General features: G+C 40.1%; 1 protein-coding gene across 1 annotated transcript in view; it reads right to left on the reverse strand.

Annotated features, from left to right (window-relative positions):
* Positions 1-26,157, reverse strand: part of nrn1la (neuritin 1-like a) — a 30,931-nt gene extending 4,774 nt beyond the window's left edge. The window contains exons 1-2 of the mRNA XM_034305053.2: positions 25,815-26,157; positions 5,040-5,190 (exon numbers count right to left, since the gene is read on the reverse strand). Of these exons, the coding sequence (XP_034160944.1) occupies positions 5,040-5,190; positions 25,815-25,866 (203 nt within the window). The 5' untranslated portion in view covers positions 25,867-26,157. The remainder of the gene's footprint in view (positions 1-5,039; positions 5,191-25,814) is intronic.
* Positions 26,158-27,120: the final 963 nt, after the last annotated feature.

Below are 27,120 nucleotides of genomic sequence, written 5' to 3' on the forward strand. Positions count from 1 at the left end.
TAATAACTGGGACATCTTCTGGGAAAGGACAGCTTTTTACTGCAGAGATGGCTGACTGCCAAGTCTCAGAAGCTCACTGATTTTATCTGAGAAGTTTGAGAATGTATAAATGAAGTACAACTTCAAATACTAGTGCGGTAAACATCATTTTAAAAAACAGTCAGTAATTTAAACATTTGTTACGTCTCATATTCGTTATTTCACATCCAGACGAGTGAAGTGCAATGTTTTCAGGATTACCTAAAACCAATATTACTTACATCACATATACATACAGGAAAAAGCAACCTCTTTCACCTTTTTAGCATAATTTCACTATGTTTTTTTTATATTCCTTTTCTGCAAGCAGTGCATATAATTATAGTTTTAGTAAGTAACTATTTTACTGACCAAATATAAGAGTAATGTTGATAGTGTTGATCCATTACATAAATTATGGAATGTAGCATAAAAATTAATTATTATTCATCGTATCAATATCATTGTAACATTTATTAATGTAAGTTATGTATTTCTTATTGGTTGGTTGGTTGGTTGGTTGGTTGGTTGGTCGGTTAGAAGCAAAATCGATTTAGAGAACTGATTCTCAACCAGTAACCTTTTGACGCTTACCTAAAAAAATATGTATTCTATTGCAGGTGTATCTCATGGCTGATTCAAAGACAGTCTATGGGACAAAGGGTCTAATTTTTTTTAAATGTGCATTCTAAAAAATATATATATATTTAGCATAACAGATAATGACTGTAGCTTCAATGTAGCTAAACTACCAAAGCCTAATAATCCTACTAATTTGTAGGATATCTTTCATGTAGCAAAATTTCTCATAGACAAATTTACTACTTCAACTTACTTCTAGCTAGGTAGTTGTTAACTAGCTTGCCTAACTTAATGGCTTAATTTCAAAAACATTCTGACATTCTCAGGTCCAAACGGGTTTCTAAAGTTTGTCAAATGCTCGCTTTTAGAACATGGCAAGGATAAATTATTTAAAAGAAAAAAAGACTGGTGATGTAATTCTGCTTTCATGCAACAAAAGTGTAGAGCTGTTTAAGCATTAAAGTTGTAGTCTTTTTAGCTTTTTAGCTACTCATAAGCAGCTATAAGCATCTGTAGACCAATTCATTGACAAACAACATAATTTAGCCATAAATAATGTACAGAGCTAATCTGGAGAATGAGATTAAGAGATGCATGTATTTTAGAGGAGCCTATCTTACATGGCTGTTAGTGCATGTTGAAAAGTTTGATGGTATGTTGGGCATCAACATGACTGTGTGTCTATGTGTGTGTGTGACAATCTTTGGGTTAGTTTGGTGTAGGATGTTTGTATAAATAATGTTTATATTTACATGTGAATATGCACTGCATACTACATAACTATACATAATAATAATCAATATATTGTTTGAATAATAACCCCCATCCCACCAGGAAAAATGTAACACACAGCAGCAGTTCAAAAGTAGTTCAGTTCCACAGGATGACAACTGACCTGGCAACAGGGGATGTAACTAAAATAACCTACTTCTGCACTGGCCAAACCCTCCATCTCTGAGTGATGCAGATACAATAAGACTTTAGTTTGCTTCAGTATGACATTAAAACACTGTCTACAGTACAAGTTCAGTAAATGAAAATAACATCTAACACAATACAGAGGTGAGCATACCTTGTTCCTGTTCCCCACTGTACTCATTAGAATATTATCCCACACCCAGACAGTTCTCAGATCACCAAGTTCAGCTAATGTTTGGACAGTGGTTTGTCATTTCTGTCTCAATTTCTGACTAAAGTTTTGTTGGATGTTTAATATAACACTGACGTTTGGCATTATACAAACATCTCTAATCTTTTATAAACTATTACATATTAGATTATATATTTTACATATAGTCAGGACATTGCCAAAGTTATTGTTATTTTAGCTGTCTACCACAGTACTTTGGAGTTGAAACTGGAGCTCAATGAGCTCGAAGTGCAAACTTTCATTATTTCACTTACAATTTAAAAAAGCAGATAAAATGTCTAGGGTTCATTTAAAGTGTCGCATTTGCATTTGGAATCTGTTGCTGTTAACTCTCAACATGAAGTCCAAAGAGCTGTCACTGCCAGTGAAACAAGCCATCATTAGGTTAAAAAAACCACAACAAACCCATCAGAAAGACAGCAAAAACATTAGGTGTGGCCAATTTAACTATTTGGCACATTCTTAAAAATAAGGAATGCACTGGTGAGCTCAGAAACACCAAAAGGCCTGGATGAGCACAGAAAACAACCCCTTCATAATAGCTAGCCAACTCAAGAACACCCTCAATGAAGGTAGCAAAACTGTTTCAAAATCAACAATTGAGAGAGGCCTTCACCAGAGTAAATACAGAAAGTTTACCAAAGATATATACCATTGGTAAGCCTCAAAAATAGGAAGACCAGTTTAATGTTTGCCAAAAACATCTAAAAAGCCTGTATAATTCTGACAACATCCTATGGACTTATGAGACAATGATCAACTTGTACCAGAATGATGAGAAGAGAAGATTATGGAGAATGGAAGGAACTACTCATGATCCATGTACACCACTTCATCTTATGGTATGGGCATGTATCCCTTGTATTTATTGATGATGTGACTGCTGACAAAAGCAGAAGGATGAATTCTGTGGCTATATTATCTGCTCAGATTCAGCCAAATGCTTCACAACTCATTGGACGAAGCTTCACAGTGCAGATGGACAATGCCCCAAAGCATAGTTCGAAAGCAAAACAAGACTTTTTTAAGGCAAAGAAATGGAAAGTTCTACAATGGCCAAGTCAGTCACCTGACCTGAATCCAATTGAGCATGCATTTCATTTTCTGAAGGCAAAACTGGAGGCAAAACGCCCCAGGAACAAGCAGGAACTGAAGACAGCTGCAGTAAAGGCCTGGCAGAAAATCTCCAAGGAAGAAATCCAGTGCCTGGTGATGTTTATGGGCTCCAGACTTCAGGCAGTCATTGCATGATTTTTAATGGATTTTTTCAACTCCAGTATACTGTGGTAGAATAGCTAAAATTATATTAACTTTGTCACTGTCCAAATATTTATGTACCTGACTGTAAATTATATTGTATTTTATTTGAACATTGATCAGCTAGCTACCACTAAAATATTCACTAATCTCCTAGACAACACATAAATAATGGTAATAACTGTATTATCCTATTTATGTCTAAAATAAATACAGGATGACACACCCCTGACAACTTCAGGGGTGTGTGTGAGGGAGGTGTGTCAAATTATTTTAGGAAGATCACCCAAACATATAATGACATTCATTATATTTGCCAAAAAATTTTTGGACACCTGACCATAACACTCATATGATTTTTCAAACAACCCTATTCCAGATTTAGTCCCCCTTTGCTGTCATAATAGTCTCTACCCGTCTGGGAAGGCTTTCCACTAGAGCGTGGCATTTCTGCCACAAGAGCATTAGTAAGATCAGGCATTGATATAGGGCGAGAGCCTGCGTGTGCAGTCTGAATTCCAGCTCATCCCAAATGTGTTCAGTGGCATTGGGGTCCGAGCTCTGTGCAGGCCACTCAAGTTCTTCCACACCAACCTTGGCAAACCAGGTCTTTATGGACCTTGCTTTGTGCACAGGGGCATTATCATGCTGGAACATGTTTGGACACTTTAGTTATAGTCAAGGGAAATGTTACGGCATACAGAAACATCCTATACAATTGTGTGCTTCCAACTTTGTGGCAACTGTTTGGGGAAGGCAACGCATATGAGTGTGATGGTCAAATATCCACAAACTTTGGGCCATATAGTGTATATATTAAGCAAAAATCTGTACACAATTCTATACTTTTCCATACTATTCTAACAAAAACTGTTCATTTCTAATGAATAAAGAGTGCTTGAAAAATGATCATGTAGATCAATCTATTATGAACACACTTGGTACTTGCAACCACACACAAAGTGCAACATAGACACTTTAATTAATAACAGTAAACAAACAGGGAAGCATAGCTCTGTCACTACAGGATACTGAAATAGGTATTATCTGTGGCATACAAAAGGAATAAAACATTTTGAGATGTGCTGCTACAGGAAAATAATGAACAATGGGGTGATTTGATTCCACTATATACCACAACAATGTGCCAACAATTATTTTTTTAATCAATTAAAGAATATCTGTTTATACTGGCAGTACATTTAATGTTGTGGAATGTGGCATCTCTTTTTTCTCTCTCTTAAATTAATCAGACTAACAAAAAAAAAAAAAAAAGAAAATCAAAAGCACAAAGTCGTCTTTCCCATTAAGACTTCCCCATTGTGGAAAACTGATTAATGACTGTTACAAAGTGCTGACACTGGAGACTCCTTCCATAAATATTAAATGAATGTCTTCTTACAGAAAGCTTTACCATATCAATGATTATACATATTTTCTAACAGCCATGCTGTCATAGAAATTTAATCAACATCTTCTGACAAATGAGAATGGAGAATTCAACAGCACTGTGGTGTAATTATAATATGTTATAATGCAGCTGTCATGATGCTGCTCACTTAGTCAGTTTAAATATGATTGCAAACACATGGAGCTATTTTAAAAGCATACTTTCCTGCTACACAATGAATACTTAAGCAGCTTCTGCAGACATGGAGGAGACACTGTATAAATATGGATTAAGGATGCACGGACTAATGATTGACAAGAATCCTGCCAGCAAGAAGGATAGATAAGATGGAAATGGAAACACTGGAAGAAAGTCAATGAATGAGGTGCTGTGGTAGTGAGCCATGGTACACTATATTACCTATTATGTACTTGACAATGCCACGAGCAGAGTATGATACATAATCCTGAGGTGTGAATGAGTTACACTGTGTGTAGGTGGAACTGGATCATAGTGTACATAAAGGTTCGTATACCCAGGGAACCCATTTCTTTGATGCATTACTCTCATATCTTTTCATTTGGGCTTGAGAATATCCCTGCACTGTATATGTGTCTTAGCGTAATGTTACGGTCTACAGACCTGCAGATTGAGTCGATCTCGTGCATGTCCTCGTCTTTTTGGCTGTTGACAGACAAGCTGTCCCCCAGGGCCAGAAGACACTGGGCAAAGCCCTTGTAGATGGAGCCGCACCTTCTAGCAGCAGCCATAGAGCTCAGGCTTGGCACCATCACTGCAAATCCAGACAAAGACTAATATTAGGCAGGACTTTGGACTTTTCCCCTGCTGCCTTTGTGTTTTATTGCCATCATGACTGTGAAGTAAAATACAAGAGATGAAAAAAAATACAATTTGTTTCAGGGTTGTGTTCAGCTAAAAAAAAACATACACCAAGAAATCATTATTAGAATTGCTACCAGAAGTATTTACCACTATATGCTGAAACAAGATGAAAACTTATTAATGAAGCATAACTGTTCAATGTTCTCAAGTAATGGAAGTACAGTGCTTCATGTTGTCTAGAATAAAAATCTATATAAACTACAAACAGTCTCCCTCACTTGTATAAAATAATTGTGGTTACCAGAGCACCACAGATTCATATACACCCATTAGAAGGAAAGAAACCAAAGAAGACACAAAGTCTATGATAAAAAAAAATTTATACACAGTTACGTGAGGATATGCTGAAGGACACAGGAAAGGAAAAGGAATCCAAAGATGTTATGTATGAAGAGCACAACCTGAGGTATCAGATAAACTGATCAACTTTTTTGCATAACTTCTAAGTTTTTAAACCCCGACAATTAGCTGTCTGCTTCTACAGCTGTGTGTGGCTATGCATTAATCACAAGTAAAACGATAGCATGCTTGCCTCCCTAAGAGACCTGCTTTGCGTCTTCTGTTCTTGAGTCTCTTCATTCTCACAGAGTTCTTCCTTCTGGATGAGACATACCTACTTATGGTCAGACCACAGAAGCAACAGCAGGCCTAACTGAGGATCTTAATTGGGACTGAGAGTGAATCAGCGACATTCTCCTCTGTCCCCGGTGGGAATGCTTTATTAATATTTGATAGATAAAGCTTTCTTCCTCTTTCCCCTTCTCTCTGCTACACCTGCCCCAAGTGCAGCAAACCTATTGATTGCTGGCAATGTTTTTGCAGCGAGATTATTGGTTTCACTGATCCCCATCAACATTTAATGACAACCTGGAGAGCAAGGAAGAGAAACCAAAGCATGCATAGGACAGCAGTGCAAAGGAAAGGAAAACCACTTCACTACTTCAGTACTTCTGAATCTGTAAAGCACCAGGCCATAAAGACTGGGAAGCAACGCAAGTAAAACAGATGCTTCAGTGCCTTATCCTCCTGCTTTCAAGCTGATCAGAGGCACTATCTCTCTCAGACCTACATAGTCTGCTTTCACACATAGAGTCACCAATCCACCTACAGGCATGTTTTTTTGTGAGGTGGGAGGAAACCGGAGAACCTGGAGAAACCCACAAGAGCACTCCACAGACAGTAACCTGAGCTCTGCATTGATCCAGGGACCCTGGAGCTGTGAGACAATGCCTGTGCTGTCCCATGTACATTCAAATCAACCAAATAACAAGCAACAACCAAACTAAGCAAGCACAGAGTGAATTTGATAACATTCTCTCTATTTTGCTAGATTTTAATAATGCCTAAATGCACCTAATTAGCAATCTACCTGTATGCTGTGTAGACCATCCAGGCATAACTGGTACTTTCTGCAGTCTCTTCCTTATGGGAGCTAAATGTAAAAAGTTGAATACTCTTTTATCTCTGACTTTTTTGAACACTTGAGGCCATTCAGATACATTTAGAGAGCGACTCATGCCAAATAATAGTTTTAAGTTTCTGTGTAAATGTTAAATATAAATATGAAATGTACATGTGAAATACCATTATAAATCTTAAATGTAAATATAGATTTTAAATGTTTGGTTCATATGCTAATTGACCCCGCCCCCTCGGAGTGTGCGTCATGGGGAAAGCACCGGTAGGGTTGCCAGGGTTACACCATACAGTGCTAGTTTTGGAACAAGGTTGTTAAAAGCTGGTGCTAAAGCTGGAATTAAATCAAACCCTGGCAAACCAGTTATCTTGCCGCTGACATGAAATATTCTGGAGGGAGAGCATTTGTATATAAAATTCACCAGTATATATATATATATATATATATATATATATATATATATATGTGCATCATATCATAAATACGAAGGATGAGTAGTGTGTGAGCTCTTTGCGCAACATTTGTTATCTTATGGCCTTTCTGCATTTCTGTAGAAAACAGAAATGGTTCTGTACATTTTAGATAGTTCTACACTGTCTGCATTAAAATTTTCCCTTTGTCACAGCATGTCTGTAGAAATTAGTTTGTTTTAATTCCGATTACTTGCTTTACAACAAGATCTTGTTGGCCGCGGACTGTTTTTTAAATCAGCCCAAAAATGGCACCAGCTTTTAACAGCCTCAGCCTTGTCCCAAAACGAGCACTGTATGGTGTAACCCTGGCAACCCTACCGGTGCTGTCGCCATGACGCACACTCCGAGGGGGCGGGGTCAATTAGCATATGAACCAAACATTTAAGTTCTGTATTTACATTTAAGATTTATATTTCATATTTAATAATAATAATAATAATAATAATAATAATAATAATACATTTTATTTATAAAGCACTTTACATTTTAAAGAAAATCTCAAAGTGCTACAAAAAACAGCAATTAAAACCAGCTGCCAACTGAGATTAGCACAGAAACTTAAACTATATTAAAACACTTTTTAAAAAGGTACGTTTTTAAACCCCTTTTAAAACCATCAGTCATTTGTGGAGCCCTCAGATGTTCAGGGAGGGCATTCCACAGGCGAGGAGCAGCGGCGCAAAAGGCTCGACCCCCAATGGTGCGGGTATTAGTCCTAGGGGGGAGGAGACGATGAGTGTTTGTGGAGCGGAGGGGACGTGCTGAAATCTGTGGGGTGAGGAGTTCTTTAAGGTAAGTGGGGGCGTATTTATTTATATTTATATTTAACATTTACACAGAAACCTAAAACTATTATTTGGTATGAGTCGCTCTCTAAATGTATCAGAATGGCCTCAAATGTTCAAAAAAGTCAGAGATAAAAGAGTATTCAACTTTTTACATTTGGCTCCCTTACTCCTTTCAGTTCAACTTGTTATATTGTTATTGATGTGTAATCTAGCCAGTCTGCTAAATTCAGTGCTATCACCAGAGGATCAGTGCAAATGAGTCTGCTGTGTCAGGTAAAAGAGCAGGACCTGTTTGAATCAGGACATTAATATTTAATCTGTGGTCACATTGTGCTATCGACAGGAAGATGCTCTTGCACAAGAGGGAAGGAAAGGAAGGAGGAAAGAAAGAAAGAAAGTAAGAAAGAAAGATTAATAATACTGATAAATACATGTAGGATTAGATCATGTCCATGTCTGAATGAGTGATTCTGTTCCCAAACAATGATATGTATTCATGACCAGTGAGAACACTGTCAGAGTGCATTACTAAAAGACAACAGATTAGAGTTCTATGCCACTTATTAGCTGATAATTATTATTTTGTAGTTTCACACACAACACATGCAGTCATTTATTCCACATGTAAATATATCAACATTGTTTCACACTGTACTTCACTAAGCACTTTTTCAGGCCTTGAACCAAAAACAGTTATAATAGCCAGTGCAGGGAACTTGGATCCAGAAGAGATTCTTGAGCCCTCAATGACATTTAGAGTTCACATAAAAGTGCTGTATCAGTACTGGCTGGCTGGAGAGTGTGTTTCCTGTATCGACCAGTCCATCCCTCAATAATGAACTGCCCCATGGTCCAGGGCAAATAGCCACCGGCCAGTCAGATATAGCTGGGAGAGAAGAATGGCTTAGGAAAAATTCTGCACTCAGTGGTCAGCAGTGCTTTTTTCCACTCCCCCACTTTCAGTTCTTACCAATCTGCATAAGCAATAGATATATTAAGATAATAAATATGTTGATGTCCACATGCAAAGAAAGCACAGTATTTCAGGGGAAACATCTGTAAAACCTGTAGACACTAATTACGCAAACATAGCACTTCAAAAAATGAGTTTCAGAATATTGCAGAAGCAATTAAGATCTCATATCACTTCATTTTTACAGGCCGTAGTTTGAATCTTTTAAGAGCTGTTAATGCACAAAGCCACGTTTGGAGCAATAACAAAGAAAACCATCATAAGCTGTCACACTATTCAATAATCAATACAATACAACAGATTAATTTGTTATACCCAGACCATTCAAAGTGGCTGTTTTCCCATAGGACTGCTCCATCTGCTACTCTGCACTGACCTCTACACCCCAGCAAGACTGAGCAATGATGGAGGGAGAGTCATCCACACATCCACATGACCCATCTCCTATTCATGAGAAAGGAATAAATGTGTTTCAGCCAGAACGTTGGTAAGCAGGTAGGTCTGCTGCTGACATGCTGATGTCTGCTGCACATGACTCCCTTCAAAAAAGACCTTTCAAGATAAATAAATTTTTCCTCATGAGTCACTATCAAAAGGATGTATGCTGTATGCTTTAAAGCAAAAGTTCCCAAGTCTGGCACCCCTATCCTGTACGCTTTAGTGTTTTCCCTCTTCTAACTCGTCGGATTCAACTAATCCACTACTTAACATCTCTTCCTGAGTCGAAGTGGGGGTAGTGAGCAGTGAAAACACTCAACTGTGCAGGACAGCGAGTACCAGGTTTAGGAGTCTGCTTTAAAATAATCATGCACTCATTCTCAAACCTGATTTCTAATTGGTTTACTCCTCTGGGATGGCTGATTCTGAGTATATAGATTTGAGTACATTTGTTACCACAGTGATATATTCACATTTTCCATTTAACACACAGACTTTCTCAAGAGTCAAGTAAAAAAAAAACTGATTTGAGAAGCATTATGCATTAGCTCAGTTTGTTATGTCCCAAAACAGGCTTAAATTAAACCTGGCACAGTCTGTTATGCAGTTTTTAGAGGATGGGGTTGTAAACGAAAACTTTTAGCTACAGGATATGCATACTAAGCTAGCCAGGTGGGTGGGGTCAGGAATGTAAAATGACATGGGGTTGTTTTATGACATGGGGTTGTTTTATATTGTGAGGTATCATTCTTCACAAAAGTAATTCTCCCAAGTATTCAACATATGTTTTTAATTTAAAATTAAACCTTTAGGGATATTTTACAATCATACATTCATATGGCCAAAGGTTTGTGGACACCTCACCATCACAACATGTGCTTTTTGAACATCCTAACCTCCACTTTTTTGGAAAGGCTTTCCACCAGATTTTGGAGCAAGGTTGTGGGAATTTCTGCCCATTCAGCCACAAGAGCATTAATGAGGTCAGGCACTGATATAGGGTGAGAAAGCCTGTTTGTGCAGTTTGAATTCCAGCTCATCCCAAATGTGCTCAGTGGCATTGGGGTCAGAGCTCTGTGCAGGCCATTCAAGTTCTTCCACACCAACCTTGGCAAACCATGTTTTTATGGACCTTGCTTTGTGCACAGGGGCATTATCATGCTGGAACTTGTTTGAGCCGCTTAGTTCCAGTGAAGGGAAAGCTTAATTCTACAGCATACAAACACATCCTATACAATTGTTTGCTTCTAACTTTGTGGCAACAATTTGGGGAAGGTCAAAAACTTTTGGCCATATAGTGTACATACATACAGAAGCTTCTCAGAATGTACTGTATCTGATGTGTGTGAGATTTTCATAAGACGCTGTTTCTTAGGCTTCCTAAGACAAGGATGAGAAATGAGGATAAAAACAGCAAAACCAGAAGTCGTTGTGCAGAAGCAACATGAAATGTTCAGCTCATGTCAAAACAATCTCGAAATTGATGTCCATTGATGTTTTATCTCCACACGGTGACTGTGAGTGTACCTAACCACTTTCCTTCTCTTTCTGCCGAGCTACACTCCTGAGCTGCCGGTGATCCAGACCCCCCCCCTTCACTCTGGACCTGTCCACCGGCAATGCTTCACACTGCCACGAAGACGCTTCAGCTGTTTTCTACGGACTACACAAACACACATTGTACACTCACACACACGCGCACTACAGTGTAAACCCATATGAGGATGGGTTCTCTGTTGAGTCTGGTTCCTCTCAAGGTTTCTTCCTATCACCATCTCATGGAGTTTTTCCTTGCCACCGTCGCCCTGCTTGCTCATCAGAGACGTCACACACACACACTTCACTTTACTTTTGTTTGTGTAAAGCTGCTTTGAGACAATGACCTTTGTAAAAAAGCGTTATACAAATAAAAATGAATTGAATTGAATGTCAAGAATTAGGTGTCTTCACAGAGGAGCATAAAAGAGTAATTTGCTTTATTCTATTCTTATTGTTGACTGAAACATAACAGAAAAATGTGTGAAACTCATAAAGCACTAATTAGAAAAGTGCTCTTCCCAAGTTTCATCTAATTAGAATAATTATAATCACAGCAGATGGCATACTACAAATGATTAATTTTAAGATAACTATGATTCTAACTATACTATATATGGCTAAACCTCTCTAAAATCACTGCCTTTGAGAGAAGAAGGATTTAACAGAAAATGTCAGAGAGTGATAGTGTTAATACCACATGCAGTGTAAGATAATGCAGGGAAGCAGGGGATCTTATCAAGACATTAGACCATTACCCGCTGAGATAAGAGCTCTTTCTAAACCACGGGAGGAACTCTGGGGAGAGGCTTCATTAGTCAACTTATCACTGAGATATATTTAACAGTGAACCACTGGCACACAAATCAGAGATTCGCTGCAGTCACAGGTATAAATGTCTTCTTAGCTTAGTACAGACTCTGTGCATAAGTGGTTGGGATTGGGTGTTGGGCACTTTGATGGTGGTGTGTGTGTGTGTGGAAACTTTGTGTTAGTTCATATTCAGTGTACAGTGAGAGACTCTCCAGTTCCCAGAGGAACATTTGTTTTTGTCTCGTGCTCTGGAACTTCCACATATTGTTTTAATGGGACCTTTTTAAAGGTAAATGTCACAAGGTATCTGCGGACGCAAGGGAGCCTAGATAGAGACAAAAGTTAGCCTTCTCAAATAAAAGTAAATATATTTTAGTTTATTTGCACACAGTAAACAGTGCTCATAAATGGAAGTATAAATGAGAAACATTCTGGAGTTAGGTGGCATTCAGAAAGCATTGGCAGTACACACTGATGTGATGAATGAAAGCAAAAGAAAGAATCTCTGACACTCTCTGAACAGACTGTCACTGCCGTGTTCAAAGAGAGCTGCTATGGTTCTTTAGCAGCACTATGGTAACTTTACTGGGGTAACTATGGTGCTCTCTTGCGTAGCATCGTTAAGGACAACGCAGTAATGAAGCTAGCGTCAGCCACATAGCGTGCGAGAGGCAGACAGCAAACCTAATTCCCCTAGGAATGCTTCTGAAGTGGGATCTCCAGCAGCTCAGCATTGCACAAAACAATACCTGATAATTAACTCTGCTAGCAAACTCCGCTTTCCAAATGATTTGGTTAACCTCTATGTGTTTTCCATTCACACCTCCGCTCCCAGGATGCTGAATGAGGGAGGGAGGTAAAGTGCATGTGCAGACTTTATTATTACATAAAAGAGTATCTCTGAATGACAGGAACTACTTCAGTAACATTGGTTCTATTTTCCAGCCAACAGCAGCCCATGGTTATGAAAACAAACAAGACAGTGATTAATTTGTATTTAGTTCCAAAATGCACACATAATTGGTCATAATTGGACTACCTGTTTTTCAAAGTGAGCTTGAGGTAATAAGCATGTTTTTTCACACATGGTAAATTTGCAACTCACTGTATGAGGGGCCAGGTTTGGCAATATTTATTATTGTGAGAAAGTCAGTATTTTAAGTGATTGCTTGCTCAAACTTAAACATTTCATTTTGTGTTTTCAAGTTAATTCAATTTTTAGTCAAAAGTTTCTGCCAGGGTGCATGAGCGGTGCAACAGGAAAAAAGTTTGCTCTAGCATCAGGAGATGGTGAGCTCAAATCCTGACGATGCCACAGCCATCCATGGATCCAAGGGAGCATATCTGGCTGTGGGCTCCTGGTAGGAGGGATGGAATACTCTCTCTCCTGTCAATCACAGCAACACTAGCCAACTGTGGGTGTCTGTGAGCTCATGTATGCAAGACTCTGTGATTCAGCATAAGCAGCATGTAAATATATACGAAAATATGTGGTTGGCTGACTTCACATGTCCCGGAGGAAGCACATGTTAGCCTTCACCTTCCCTGGTTGGTCGGTATCATATGATAGGGGAGAGCTGGATTGTGGGTGGGAATTAATAGGTGACCAATTAGGGGAGAAAATTAAGAAAAAAAATCTGCCACAACTTTGTCGCTGACTGTCTTTGGTCGCAATGGCACTAAATCAGCCTAGTCGCTTTAGATTTTCGAAAGACCACCAGTCTCAACTCCCGACCAGAGAATTATTTTACGATGTCCAGTTTTTGTCTGCGACAGCAAAATCAGGTCAAAAATTGTACAGTGTAACAAAGTTTAGTTAGAACCACTGACAAACAAGCAGTGGGAACCACACAACAGGTTTTTGGTTATGCAGGTCCTCCAAATAAGAAACAGCAATTGGTTTATAGGAGACTTGGGGTTAAAATGCATCACCTCTTTTTGCACTCAGCTTGTGCAGACAGATCAGGTATCCAAAAGTTGCTTTATGAAATGGTGCACTGCACCACTTACATTCTTAATGTCTCCCCAGAAAAGAACCAATTAACTATTTTTGTGTGAAATGCTTTACGACTTTTATCTGTTACTCACTTGAGGCAAGGCAATGCAGTGTTTTGGCGAGAAAGAAGTGATACAGATAAAAGTCTGGGAAATATTGTTAAATATGATGCGTATAGTCTGTTTGAGTATACAAAACAACAGATCCAAATTTAGATTTGCACACAATTCACAGCAAAGGAACAACCTGATGTTGGGCTGAGACCGAGAGAGAGAAAGAGTATGTGTGGCACAGAGAGGGCACGGCAGGTCCACAACTATCCAGTAGCCCTGGTTTAAAAATAGTCAGAGGAACAATGCAGCGTTATGAGGAGCTTTTCAGACATAGGAGCAGAAATGATCCACAACCTTCACATCAATAGGCTTTTTCCAAACATCATTCAAATAGCTCTGCCACTGAATGCCTGCTTTCTCAGCATTCTCCTAGTTGTGCTCCACATTTTGTTCTCCATGAGAGACACAATACTGCTGTTGAATCAGGATATGGATAACAAAATAATTGTGTTCTTCTCTGCAACCACTTGGGATTGGCATATAAAACAGACAATAGCAGAAAACCAATTAGCCTACTAAAGCACATAATAAAATGCCCTTGTACTGAGTAGGCTGGAGAATAGTGGGGATAATAAAAATTATCAATATTCTAAAAAAAAAAAAAAAAAAAGTAAAAATGAATTGCAGATATGGCATGTTTTTTATGTAAGAAATCCAATAACTCGTGTTTTGAGTAGTCACCTTGATCCTTCACATTAGACTAAATAAAAACCTGCATTTGTTGGGGAATTAAATCTAAAACTATTATACACAGTCAAAGGTAGTCAGCTCCAGAATTATTGGAACCGTCAGTAAAGATTCATATATTGGTATGAATTGTCTCATTCTAATGACAGATGGCTGAAAAAGAAAAAAAAAACAATTTGGCATGACAAGCAGACTTGGCCCTCCTATGTGGGTCCAAAACTGCTCAAATTAATATAATGTGTTTCATTAAAATGACCACTATAGAATTCAGTATGAATTTTCTCTTTTTGATCTGCTGTGATGTTTGAATGGGGAGTCAAAACAAAGATGAAATAGAAGGAAAATATGGTGAAAAGGTTATGAGCTCTGCATGGTAGACATTTATTATTTTGATCTGCAGTACCACTGACAAGACATCTATGAGCCTAAGCAGAAGCTAAGAACTCTCTTTACATTCTATTTCTGATTGCTATGAGTCAATGAGTCAATAATTAAATGTAAAAAAAAAAATGAGACCAATAAGTTTGGCTGAGAACATACAAGTTGGCCAAAGTTGTAAAGTTGTATTTTCAGAGTAATCACAAATGCATTTCATTTTGTCACTTGCAGTCAAGTAAACATATCAGAATTTCCTGATCTATTATATATGAATATATTGCGTGAGGCCAGGTCTGACAGTGGCATTCAAAATTTGGCATGGATCTTGAGACAGCCAAGTTCTCGACCAGCCTGTTCAAGTCTTTGGGCTGAATGCAAAGGCACAAAACAAGACGTATGGTGGTAGGTGGAAACATCTGTGTTAAGGCAAAGCATGAAGCACTACCCAAGAGCAGGTATCATCATTGTGGGGGTCTGGGATTACCAGTGGAGTGAAGAGAGAATAGGGGTTTTCAACAGTTGTTAAATTGGGCGTATCTGGATAGTTGGGGTTCTTAGCTTCTTAAAACAGTTTTTCTTGGAAGCCTTTCTGATAAGGAAATACTTTGTTGTTAAGGCCCCCCCCAGACAGACAATCCTAGATTTGACCTTTTTTCGTAAGAGTGTATTTCTGTCACTCCCGCACTGACATGAAAACATGCATGGTTTTCTTTTTACATGTGTATGTTTGTTTTCTAAGAAAGCCCTGCAATATTGCTGCTGAACAAGGATATGGAACACTGTAGCAGTGACATTGTGTTTAAGCGCTGGCTGTGAATGGAAGGAGGAGTTTCAGAGAATGAGCAGATAATGAGTGACTGGTTACACCTGTGTGTGGTGAATAAAGTGCATTTATACACTGTTCATTTTGCAGTGAAAACAGTGAGAAAGGCAACACCAGGAGAGCTGTCAGTGACCTTGACTGTGAACAGACTGATGACAATGGAAAAATTTTGTGTGCTTTTTGTTTTGATTTCTTTTTAGTAGTCATTTCAGTCTGCTAATTGTAGCAGTGAGGAGCACTCAAGAAAAAAATTAATTAAAAAAGCTCTCTCTGCAGCCTACCCTATGAGTGATCAGCTTTGTTGGACTGATACTGAAGGTGCGCTGTTGCACAGGCTGCAAAAAGGCAGTGCTGGAGGACCAGAGGTAGATATAACAAATGCAGATGGTGATTGAAAGCTGAGAAACCTATCATTCTCAACTGGGTTTAGACATGAAGAGTCTCAAATTCCAAAAAGTGAAATTTCAAAATTTAAACATTACATTCCTACATATTCTTCCTCTCTCCAACTGACACAGAAATATATGCACACATAGGAATAATCACAGCTTAAAACAAAGCGTCCCCTGACAAAAGTGCTGGTTAAAGCCACATTACGGCAATTCTCCGTCCTCCAAATAAATGAGCTTTAGGAGAGGATCGATGCTGCTCTATATCCAGTCCTGTGATGGAGAATAAATGCGAAGCTCATTGGACTGGACACTCGCAGTGGAGCCAGCTCCTGCTCTAATGAGTTTTTATTGACTCGAGCAACGAAGTGCCCAGCTTTAACTTATTAGAGCTAGCACATGTTTCCAGGTGTAGAGACTGATTTACTTCAGATGGTCTGTGTGTGAACAGAGCCTGGTGATACCATCAATTTGAGTTGGGACAAAGTCTTAAACCAGACTCTTCTTCCTCATGGCTCAGTAAATGCAGTCAGTTCAAGAACTTGCTCCTTGTATTGTATGCGGCCTCACTGTATGTCAATTTGCATAAAAGAATCTTCCAAGAGAAGAGAATAAATGTAAATGTAAACTGTCACTGTCTGCAGAGTGCTGCTTCATTTTCTTCTACATCAAGTACACCAGTGTAACAGTCTTGCAGTACTTTAATCGTCATCTATACTGCACTGCATTCTTCATTGCATTGAGCATCACACTGCTGTGTTTTCCCCCCTCTTTCTTCCAAACTAGTTTTCTAGGTTCTGTCCTCTCATGTTCTTAAAATAAAGGCCCACCAGTTTCTCTGGCCTGTTTTTTCAGTACGTTTACTTGCCCTGAGATTTATCAAGTGTGAAAATATTCCTGGAGAGTCTAGACTATATTTCTTCTAGACATTGAGATAAACAATGAGTGACTTTGACTTAAAATAATACATCATTGTTTAGTAAGGTAATGCTGCGTGCTTCCAAGGGTCTGAAAGTTACAATGAAGCTGTCTCTCCTCAGCTGCGTGAAGGTATAAACTGTCGAGTGAGCAGTCAGTCAAGAGTGGTCAATATGAAGAGAGTGCCAGATTCATTTTTTTATGTCCTCCTCTGCAATACACCTAAATGAGAAATGACAACAAAAATGTGCTTTCCAGTCTGTTTTATATCACATACAATCTTTATCTTTATAATAATAATAATAATAATAATAATAATAATAATGAAGACATATGAGCAATACGTTTTGTATATAGCAGATATTGTCAGAGTATACTTTACTGATGTAATGAATGTATTAAAAAGTACTCTGCACTGAACAATACTTTAATGTACACTAATGTCTATCTGTTTCTCCCCATCTTTCTTTTTGTCTATTCACAAATCTATTTCAGTGGTTTATTTTCATTCATATGCATTTTGTTCAAACCTCTGCACAGAGCTCATAAATACATCATAAATGACTAAAATACTGTATGTACTGACATATATTCACTAAGATGAGTGATTTTTGGTATATAAAATCATTATCAATTCATAACAGCTTCGTGACAGCTAATGTAAAATTTCCTTTCATGGTTTAAAACTGAAAGGCATGTTTTATATTAATGGGCTAGAAAATATTTCCTTTTAGTTCAGCCTTACGCATCATCAGCTGCCCAGACATTTTTAGCCTGGCTTTTATTTGCAAGAGTTCTGTAAGTACATGATGGCAGCCACATTTAACCTTAAATAGATCCTGCATGCTAGAAAACTTCCTTCAAATCTGCAGCCTATACAACACTGGCCATCTGAGAAATGCTAAAGTGACCTTGGACGTCCACTTACAAAATGCTATTGTTCTCTGCACACTAAAAAAGTGCTATTCAGCTAAGCTTAATTACTGTGGAAGCTGTGTGAAGCTCTCTCTCTCATAAAACCACACAAACAGTAGAGCCACTGAACTACCTCAAAATTCATTAGCACTTGGAGGACACAGGTTCCTGAGACTCTCTGACAAAATGGTGATGGACATTCATCCTGTGGAAAGTGAAGACTGCATCATGTGTTTAAGGATCTCGCCACACAGCAAGCCACTAAAAGCTGTGAGAGGGAAATTACTTTGACAAATCTGGTGTGCAGTTACAGGGAACAACTTACTGATGATGCAGATGTACATGTTACATTTGTCTATCAGCTCTCACATCTCTGATTACAGCATATGGATTCTTGAGCAGTTTGCTTCATACATGTATCTGGAAATATCCCTGAAGCTGTTTCTGTCAACCTGAGGATCTGTATTTGGTATGGTAATGACACTGTCATAACAAATTAATTGTTAGCCATGTTGATAACTTTGAGTTAGTTACATTTCATTTCTGGAGGGCCATAGCATAGTTTATTCTCTTCCTACCTGATTAATTCATGGGATAATTATCAAATCCTTCGAGTTGGCTCAGGTGTAGCAGAGAAAGCAATAAACTGGCAAGGATGCGTGACCTACAGGATTTGAATCTATTACAAATTTGAAGCTCAGTCATGTGACACAAAACCATGATATTAATCCACGCATACTGTATGTAGTTAAGCAGGGAGGATAATTCTATACAATTTACATGTGTCCCTTCTGCAATCAGGGTTATCTGTCTGTTCTGTTCATAAATAAAATGATAAAATGATACTACAACAAAAAATCTGATATAATGCTCAGAGCTCTAAAGCAAGAAAGAGAACATGATCTCAAGAATGAAATTAAGTCTTTTCAGTTCAAAATCTGTAGCAAAATACTGAAGAAAAATGTCCAAACCTAATAGTATCATTGGGCTGTTTGTTTTTTTCTTTTTCCCTGTTGAGCATAAACACTTTACTTACTTATATGGAGATCTAATAAATGAAGTAAATATCCCATGGGAATAAATGGAGTGATTTTAGATAGACTTTTGTTTTATGTGGCATCAAGGCATAATTGACACCTCTGCTTTCTAACCCTTATTCTAATTCTCCTGATTTCCTGAGTTAAATCTTTTGCAAAGAATGCAAACAAACGTTTTCACAAGTAGTCAAGTGTTTTTATTGTCATTTCAACCATATGCAGCTAGTACAGTACACAGTGAAACAAAACAACATTCCTATAGAGCCATGGTGCTACAACACAGAACTACATGAGACTACACATTACTACATAAAGTGCATGTGCAAACGTGTGCTAACAGCACAAAACGGTACAGTAACTACTAAAACAGGACAATAGGCACAGTAACAGAGTGCAGCACCGACCTGTACACAGTTCTAGTGTGGAAGTGTCAGATATAATAGGTAGTGCAAAGGAATAACAATATAATAAAAATGCTGTGAATGTAAACATAACATTCTATGACATAGAATTCAGCAGATAAGCTTATATCATATATGGACATAGCAGTTATTGGGGTAGCAGCCAGGTAAAGAGTATAGCAGTGACAAGAAATTAAATAGCAAAAATGTAGCAGTAGTCAATAGAGAAATGTGAAAAAATTCTAAAGGAAGTGGGATGGTGTTCAGTTGAGTATGCTGAGTGTGTGTGTGTGTGTGTGTGTGTGTGTGCGCGTGCACTTGTGTGTTGTCAGTCCAGTCTCTGAATATTGAGGACTCCGATTGCTTGGGGGAAGAAACATACATAGTCTGGCTGTGAGGGCCCGAATGCTTCAGTACCTTTTGCCAGACTGCAGGAGGGTTACGAGTTTGTGTGAGGGTGCATGGGGTCATCCACAATGCTGGTGGCTTTGCGGATGCAGCGTGTTTTGTAAATGTCTATGATGGAGGGAAGAGAGACCCCGATGATCTTCTCAGCTGTCCTCACTATCTGCTGCAGGGTCTTGTGATCCGAGACGGTGCAATTTCCAAACCAGGCAGTGATGCATCTCCTCAGGATGCTCTTGATAGGCTCTCTGTAGAATGATGTGAGGATGGGGGTTGGGAGATGGGCTCTTCCCAGAAAGTAGAGACGCTGATGGGCTTTCTTGGTTATGGAGCTGGTGCTGAGGGACCAGGTGAGGTTCACTGCCAGGTATTTGGTGCTCTTGACGATCTCCACAGAGGTGCCGTTGATGTTTAGCAGAGAGTGGTCACTCCGTGCTCTCCTGAAGTCAACAACCATCTCTTTTGTTTTGTCCACATTCAGAGACAAATTGTTGGCTCTGCACCAGTCCATTAGCCACTGCACCTCCTCTCTGTATGCTGACTCATCATTCTTGCTGATGAGACCCACCACGATTGTGTTATCAGCGAACTTGATGATGTGATTCGAGCTGTGCATTGCTACACACCGTGAGTCAGCAGAGTGAACAGCAGTGGACTGAGCACACAGTCCTGGGGGGCCCCAGTGCTCAATGTGGTGGTGTTGGAGATGCTGCTCCCAATCCGGACTGACTGAGGTCTCCCAGTCACGAAGTCCAGGATCCAGTTGCAGAGGGAGGTGCTCAGGCCCAGCAGGTTCAGCTTTTCAATCAGGTGCTGAAGAATGATTGTGTTAAACTGAAGTCTATGAACAGCATTTGAACATATGTGTCGTTTTTGTCCAGGAGGGTGAGGGCCAGATGGAGGGTGGTGGCGATGGTGTCGTCTGTTGAGCAGTTGGGACAATACATGAATTACAGGGGGTCCAGTGAGGGGGGCAGCAGGGTCTTGATGAGCCTGAGGGTGAGCCTCTCGAAGCATTTCATGATGATGGGTGTGAGTGCAATGGGGCAGTAGTCATTGAGGCAGGACACTGAAGACTTCTTTGGCACAGGGATGATGGTGGTGGCCTTGAAGCACGTTGGAACGATGGTGCTGCTCAGTGAGATGTTGAAGATGTCAGTGAGAACATCTGCAAGCTGGTCTGCACAAGCACTCCAGCAGCCTTCCTTGGGTTGACTCTATGTAGCGTTTTCCTCACATCAGCCGTGGTTAGACACGGCACCTGGTCGTTGGGAGGAGGGATGGTCTTCCTCGCCATCACGTCAAACTAAGCGTAGAAGTGGTTCAGTGCATCTGGATGGGAGTCATCACTGTCACAGGTCGGTGATGTTGTCCTGCAAGTGGTGATGGCCTGGATGCCATGCCACCATCATTTCTGTTTGAAGCTATAGTATATTTTCCCATTTACTTTTTAGCTTATATCTGTATTAAATGCTTTTCACTTCATTGTCCACACGTGAACAGAACAGAGTAAGGTCATGAAGCCCATGTGTGGAGTGTAGGAGTGTTGCAGATTGGGGATCGGTCATCTTGCTTTAAAGCTTTTATAAACATGGTTTCAAATGTTAAAAAAAAATTATAATACTGTTACTTACAAATGTTTTGCCTTAGCTCTGTTTACTCTGTATGCTGATCACCTGACCTAAGCTGGTTTTTGACCTTGATTTTACCTAAGTTTTTGGATTTGTCTGCCTGCCTGCATCCGTCTCAGCCTCCTATCTCATGACAGATAACTTTGCCGACAACATGGATGCAGCAGGAGAGCCTGATTGGCAGCAGGCTCTCACGGCCCATGGACAACTGATGGGAAAGCAGCGGCAATGTTTGCCTGACCTCGACACCAAAGTTAATCTCCTCTCTCTAGCTCTCACTTCCACCATGTCCCTCCACACTCCAGCCCTGGCAACCAGCACGCCAATGCCAGCAACGGACAAGTTCACAGGTAACGTTTCTATGGAAGGGGTTCTTACTGCAATGTTCTCTGTATTTTGCCAGCTATGACGAGATGTCCGAGCAGCAGAAGATTACGCACTTCATGAACCTTCTCAACAGTAAAGTGCTGAAGTGGGCTACAGCGGTGTGGAAGCAAGGGGGTGAGCCAACCGTGGAAGCGGTTCATGGAACTGTTTCGATGCAGACTTGATCACTCACCTGAGGATAAGGAGGCGGGAGAGCTGCTCCTGACCATAGCCCAAGGTTCCCTTCGGGTACTGGAGTTCGCTCACGAGTTTCACACAATTGCGGCCGGCAGCAGATGGAATGACAGCCCTGAAAGCTGCATTTCACTGAGGTCTGAACCCATCAGTTCTTACAGAGATGGCCTGCCGAAATGAACAACTCTTGCTCGACTCCCTCATTGACCTTGCCATCCACATAGACCACCTACTCCACAGTCGTCGTGCCCGCCGGGAGGATGGGGGCTCTCAGGGAGCAAGCACCCCCTCTGAACCCATGCAAGTGGAGCGCACCAAGCTCAGCAAGGGAGAGAGGGAGAAATGACGCCATGAGCACCAATGCTTCCACGGCGGTCTACCCCCACACTGCTTCTATGACTGCGCAATCAAGCTGCTGTCTGGAGCCACTCCTCCTCACAACAGGATTTACCCTTTGTCCATAGCTGAACAGCAAGCCATGGAGGAGTATATCCAGGAGGCACTCCAACAGGGGTACCTCCACCACTCCATGTCTCCCGCCTCTGCTGGTTTCTTCTTTGTGGAGAAGAAAGGGGGCAGCCTCAGGCCATGTATCGACTATTCTGGTTTAAACTGTCAAGTACTGGTACCCTCTGCCTCTTGTCCCTCAGCCCTAAAACAACTCCATTCCATCCAGGTTTTCACAAAACTGGACCTTACAACCTGAGAAGCCTAAACTAAATCCTGTGGCTTTCTTCTCTAAGAAGTTATCCCTGGCCAAACAAAATTATGACATCAGGAACAGGGAGCTGTTGGCCTTGAAACTAGCCCTTGAGGAGTGGAGCCACTGGCTGGAGGGGACCTCCATTCCGTCACCCATTCACCATATTCACAGACCACATAAACCTTGAGTACCCCCCTCCGGTCAAGCCTGGTAGTCCCTATTTTTTACACAGTTCCAGTTCACCCTTTCTTACTGACCTGGCTCCAAGAACACTAAAGCAGATGCACACCGCTGGCCCACGAGAGGGCAGCAAGGAGTCCATTCTTCTCCCCTCCTGCTTCATGGGTGTCATCGACCAGGAACTGGACTGGGCCATCACTCGCACTCCGCAGCAACAGATTCCCCATGCATGTCCCCCAAACAAGCAGTTCATACCGGTTAAGGTCAATGCAGTCAGCGAGCTCAGTTTCCCAGAACACAGACTACACATCCCAAGATTTTATCATGTTCATAGTCACCTGACTTCTAAACAATGCACACCTGTCACTGATCACCACTGGCACTATATGTTGGACTTTCACACAAACGCAATCACTTTGAAGTAAACGCTCAGTTTGTTTAGTGCATCTTACTTTACCAAGCCTTCTAGTTCTGTGATCACTGTTCTGTTTTTTTTTTACTTTTGCTAGCTTCCTGGTTTTAGCCCTGCTTACTGTTTGCTCATCACCTGACCTAAGCTTGTTTTTGACCTTGAGCTTGCCTAACGTTTTTGGATTTGTCTGCCTGACTTTCATTAGAACAACGCTTAACTGCTACTGCATCCATCTCAGCCTCATGACACACTGCAGAAAGGCATCTTCTTGATATTTACATCATATTTACAACATAAACATTGTAAACTGGGTAAATATGAACTTTACTCTCCATGGATTTAACTGCTTTCAATGATGACATCACATCATCTACAAGCTAATTCATCAGAAGCCTACATTTTACAGCACTTATGCACAGACTAACAACTCAGCAGTTATCTACAATAACTACTGAATATTGCAATTATCTATTATTATTTATTTGTTATTTTTTTATTAATATTTTTTTACTTACCATGACCACACACAATATACAGAGCTAATAAGTGTGTGTAAAAATGCTCAAAAATGCTAGCTAGGTGCAGGTTCACTTATGGTTGCTTAGTTACAAAGAAGCGAGTGAGCAGAACTATTCCTGTCAATGGCAATGCAGTTAGCTGAAGATATTTTTATTTGCAGTTTGCACATGGGGTCAGTTGGCAATACTTATTTTCAATATATTCAATTTGCTCATGATTACCATCATTTTAAAATGCTTCCAAAATATTTCATTCTTCATAAAATTCAGTCCCTGTTTGAAGCTTTAAAATACCTAAATGCTTTTCTAAACCATATTTTAAATATTTCTACAGATCAAATCCTACATTTATAGGATGTAGACACCTCACAGCTTATGTTCTCACTTGGCTGAAGGTAAATCACAATGCAACAAATGAATAAAGCAGCTATATTTATGTTGTGTTACAAAGAACTACATTTAAAAATCAATGCAACTAAAATGAGACAGCTAACAGATTGGGAGACTGGTTGCACAGCTGGTGCGTAAATTGCTATCCACAGAATGGATCATAAAATGAGAAGTCAAAAGAAAAGCACAAAACTTACAATTGTTTTCCAAAACTGGAACTGCTATCAGAGCAAGGAGTAGCAGGGTAGTTGCTAAAAACATTTTAAACTCCTGTTTCAGCTCACTAATCAGTGGCCTCAAGTTACATCTCTCTCAGGCTGACCTTGCAAAACTCATTCGGATGAGCAGGTGCTATTTATAAAAGATGAAAAAAGCAATATGTTATACATATTTAAAATTATTTTATTTGTTTTCTTTTAGACTAAACAAATAATGTTTTAGAGGAATTGTTTCAGTTCCAGAAATTTCAGAATTTCTCAAGAATTTTCTGCTTACTCATCAGCTCCTCATCATTCTTTCCACATACTTGTATGTAAAAGCCCACAGCCGCTGGTGGAACAGCTCCATTATGGTTTCACACAGACTTCTGAATGAAGACTCGGCGTTATGGAGCACAGCTGGATGTCCCAGAGGACAGCAGAACAGATGTGCTACGTTCATTATTTATTTCTCTGTTTTCCCTTTCCACATAATCCTCTGAGGAACAGAGTTACATCAACACAAACCTTGGCGACGCGTTAAACAGAGTGAAGCGCTTCGGCAACATCCGGGGCTTTTAGTGACCTCTGGAGAACACCTGAACCGAATTAAGGCATATTCACACCGGACAAGAGGGGTTTGTTTTTGTTTGGTGGTTGTTGTTGGGTTTTTTTTCCATTTTAACAAGCGCTTCAGGCCACATCATCTGCGTTAGAGGCGCGTAAAGCTCGAGCTCGCGCGTGAATGAAGCGTAAACTCCACAGGGATGCTTTGCGGTGACACAATCACGCTTTCTATACGCTGTCAACTTTATTTCAAGCCACCATCTACAAAGATGAGTGCTCAATACAGAGAAGTGTGTACGGTAGGGATTTTAATGAATAACCAAAAAAAACCGCATGCGCTGTTTTGTTCATTGTCTCATGCCACATTTTTCTTGATGTGCTGTAATTACAGCTGCGCCAACTCTCTATGTTATACTGACGCAGTTATACTGACTATGTTATACTGACAAATGTACTAGTTTGCTTGATTTAAAAAAAAATCATAGTAATAGTTAATAAGGAGCGCTGTGGTGCCGGTAGCGCGTGCGCAGCGCGTGCGTGCGTGTATTAAACGGACAGTCGCGAAACGGAGTCCGGAGTGAATTCGGGGTTACACAGACAAACCAACAAGATGAGATACACTTTCCTTAAAAGATTTTACATCTTGACAAAGGAGCGGAAATATTTTGTCTTTAATGTAGTTGTATATACACATAACTACGCGGTAAATTGTTTTGACATAATGATAAGTTTGTCATAATTTTCCATTAAAATTCTATCCTTAAAAACACCACAGAAATAAATATATCAAGCAGTAAATCAAGTAGAGTACCTCTTCTACTGTCAGAACTCTTCTCATAGGAAAGTAAGACTTACAGAGGTGGAAAGCAACAGGCAAGAGGAAGCAGACGCTACTCAGAGATGTCATTCTGAAAGGATCCTGCAGGGAAGAAGAAAGAAAGAAAGAAGGGGGGAAAAACCCCGGCTGCGGCTCTGAGTCGGTGTTTCCACGCACTTTTCCCGCGCTTTCGTGACGGAGGCGCTCTGAGCTCTCCACCTGCAGCGCCCGCGAGACTCCGCTGTGCCATTCGAATCCGCGCGTGCGTCTGTAGTAAAGTGGGCGGGACAGTGGCTGCGTCCAAAAACCGCATAGCTACTAGCGCACTAGATAGTAGCCTATGCCAAACTAGTACTCCACCACAGATGCCTACTGATTTGGCGTACTATGTAGTGAGGTAGTAGACGTATGTACAAGGGCAACTCCGGACGTCAAAGATGCGTCATTACACATATAAATTGGACGTTGAATCGGATGAGAGTGCACTTCAGAGTCGTGTTTGGTTGAAGAGAGTAGCCTACAATAGTTGTTATAACCATGTTCAGTCTTGTGGAGGTCCAATTTAAAACATTCACTTTGTTAAATAACTCTTTAGAGGTTAAAATACAGTTTTCAGTGGAGCTCTGGCAAGAGGGTTAGCAGGAATAAGTATTAAATTCTAGCCTGCTGAAAAGACAAGCACAATGAACACACTGCAATCTGAATGGTTGGTTGAAATTAACCAGCTACTTAATTTTAGCTGGTGATGCATTTTCCAGCTTTAATCTAAAATCTCAAACATCTTATCAGACCTCAAATCCATAGTTCTCAATTTGGGGTTCAGAAACTCAGTGATTTCTATGGGTGCTGGAGGATGCAGTGAGCAAGACCGTAAAAGCACCGCAGAGGATGGTGAGGACCACTCAGAGGATGACACACACATACACACTGCAGGATATTTACCATACACGCTGTCTCAGTAAGACAGCCCAGCTACTAAAAGCCCCCGGTCACCCACGATATCTGATTCTTCTCCCATCAGAGCTATCAGGTTTTCAAGGAGAGTTTCTACCCACAAGCCATCACGTGGCTCAATAACCTCATTAGGAACACTTAAAACATTTAAAATGCAAATGTCTGTTGTTAATGTACTGTATTGCACTGTTGGACACTATAACATTGCACATGGTTTTCTACTGTGAATATGTCTGCACTGTTTTGTGTAGTTTTGCAGAACATCATGCAGGTAAGAATTTCATTGTACCTTCTGTGCACTTAAAGAGCTTTGACTTGACCTGACCCCCGGGAGTCTTTTTACATTTTGGTACAGTGGGGTAAATCACAACAAGCTCAGTTATTACACCC

This window comes from Pangasianodon hypophthalmus, chromosome 6, assembly GCF_027358585.1.
Source record: "Pangasianodon hypophthalmus isolate fPanHyp1 chromosome 6, fPanHyp1.pri, whole genome shotgun sequence".
NCBI lineage: Eukaryota > Metazoa > Chordata > Actinopteri > Siluriformes > Pangasiidae > Pangasianodon > Pangasianodon hypophthalmus.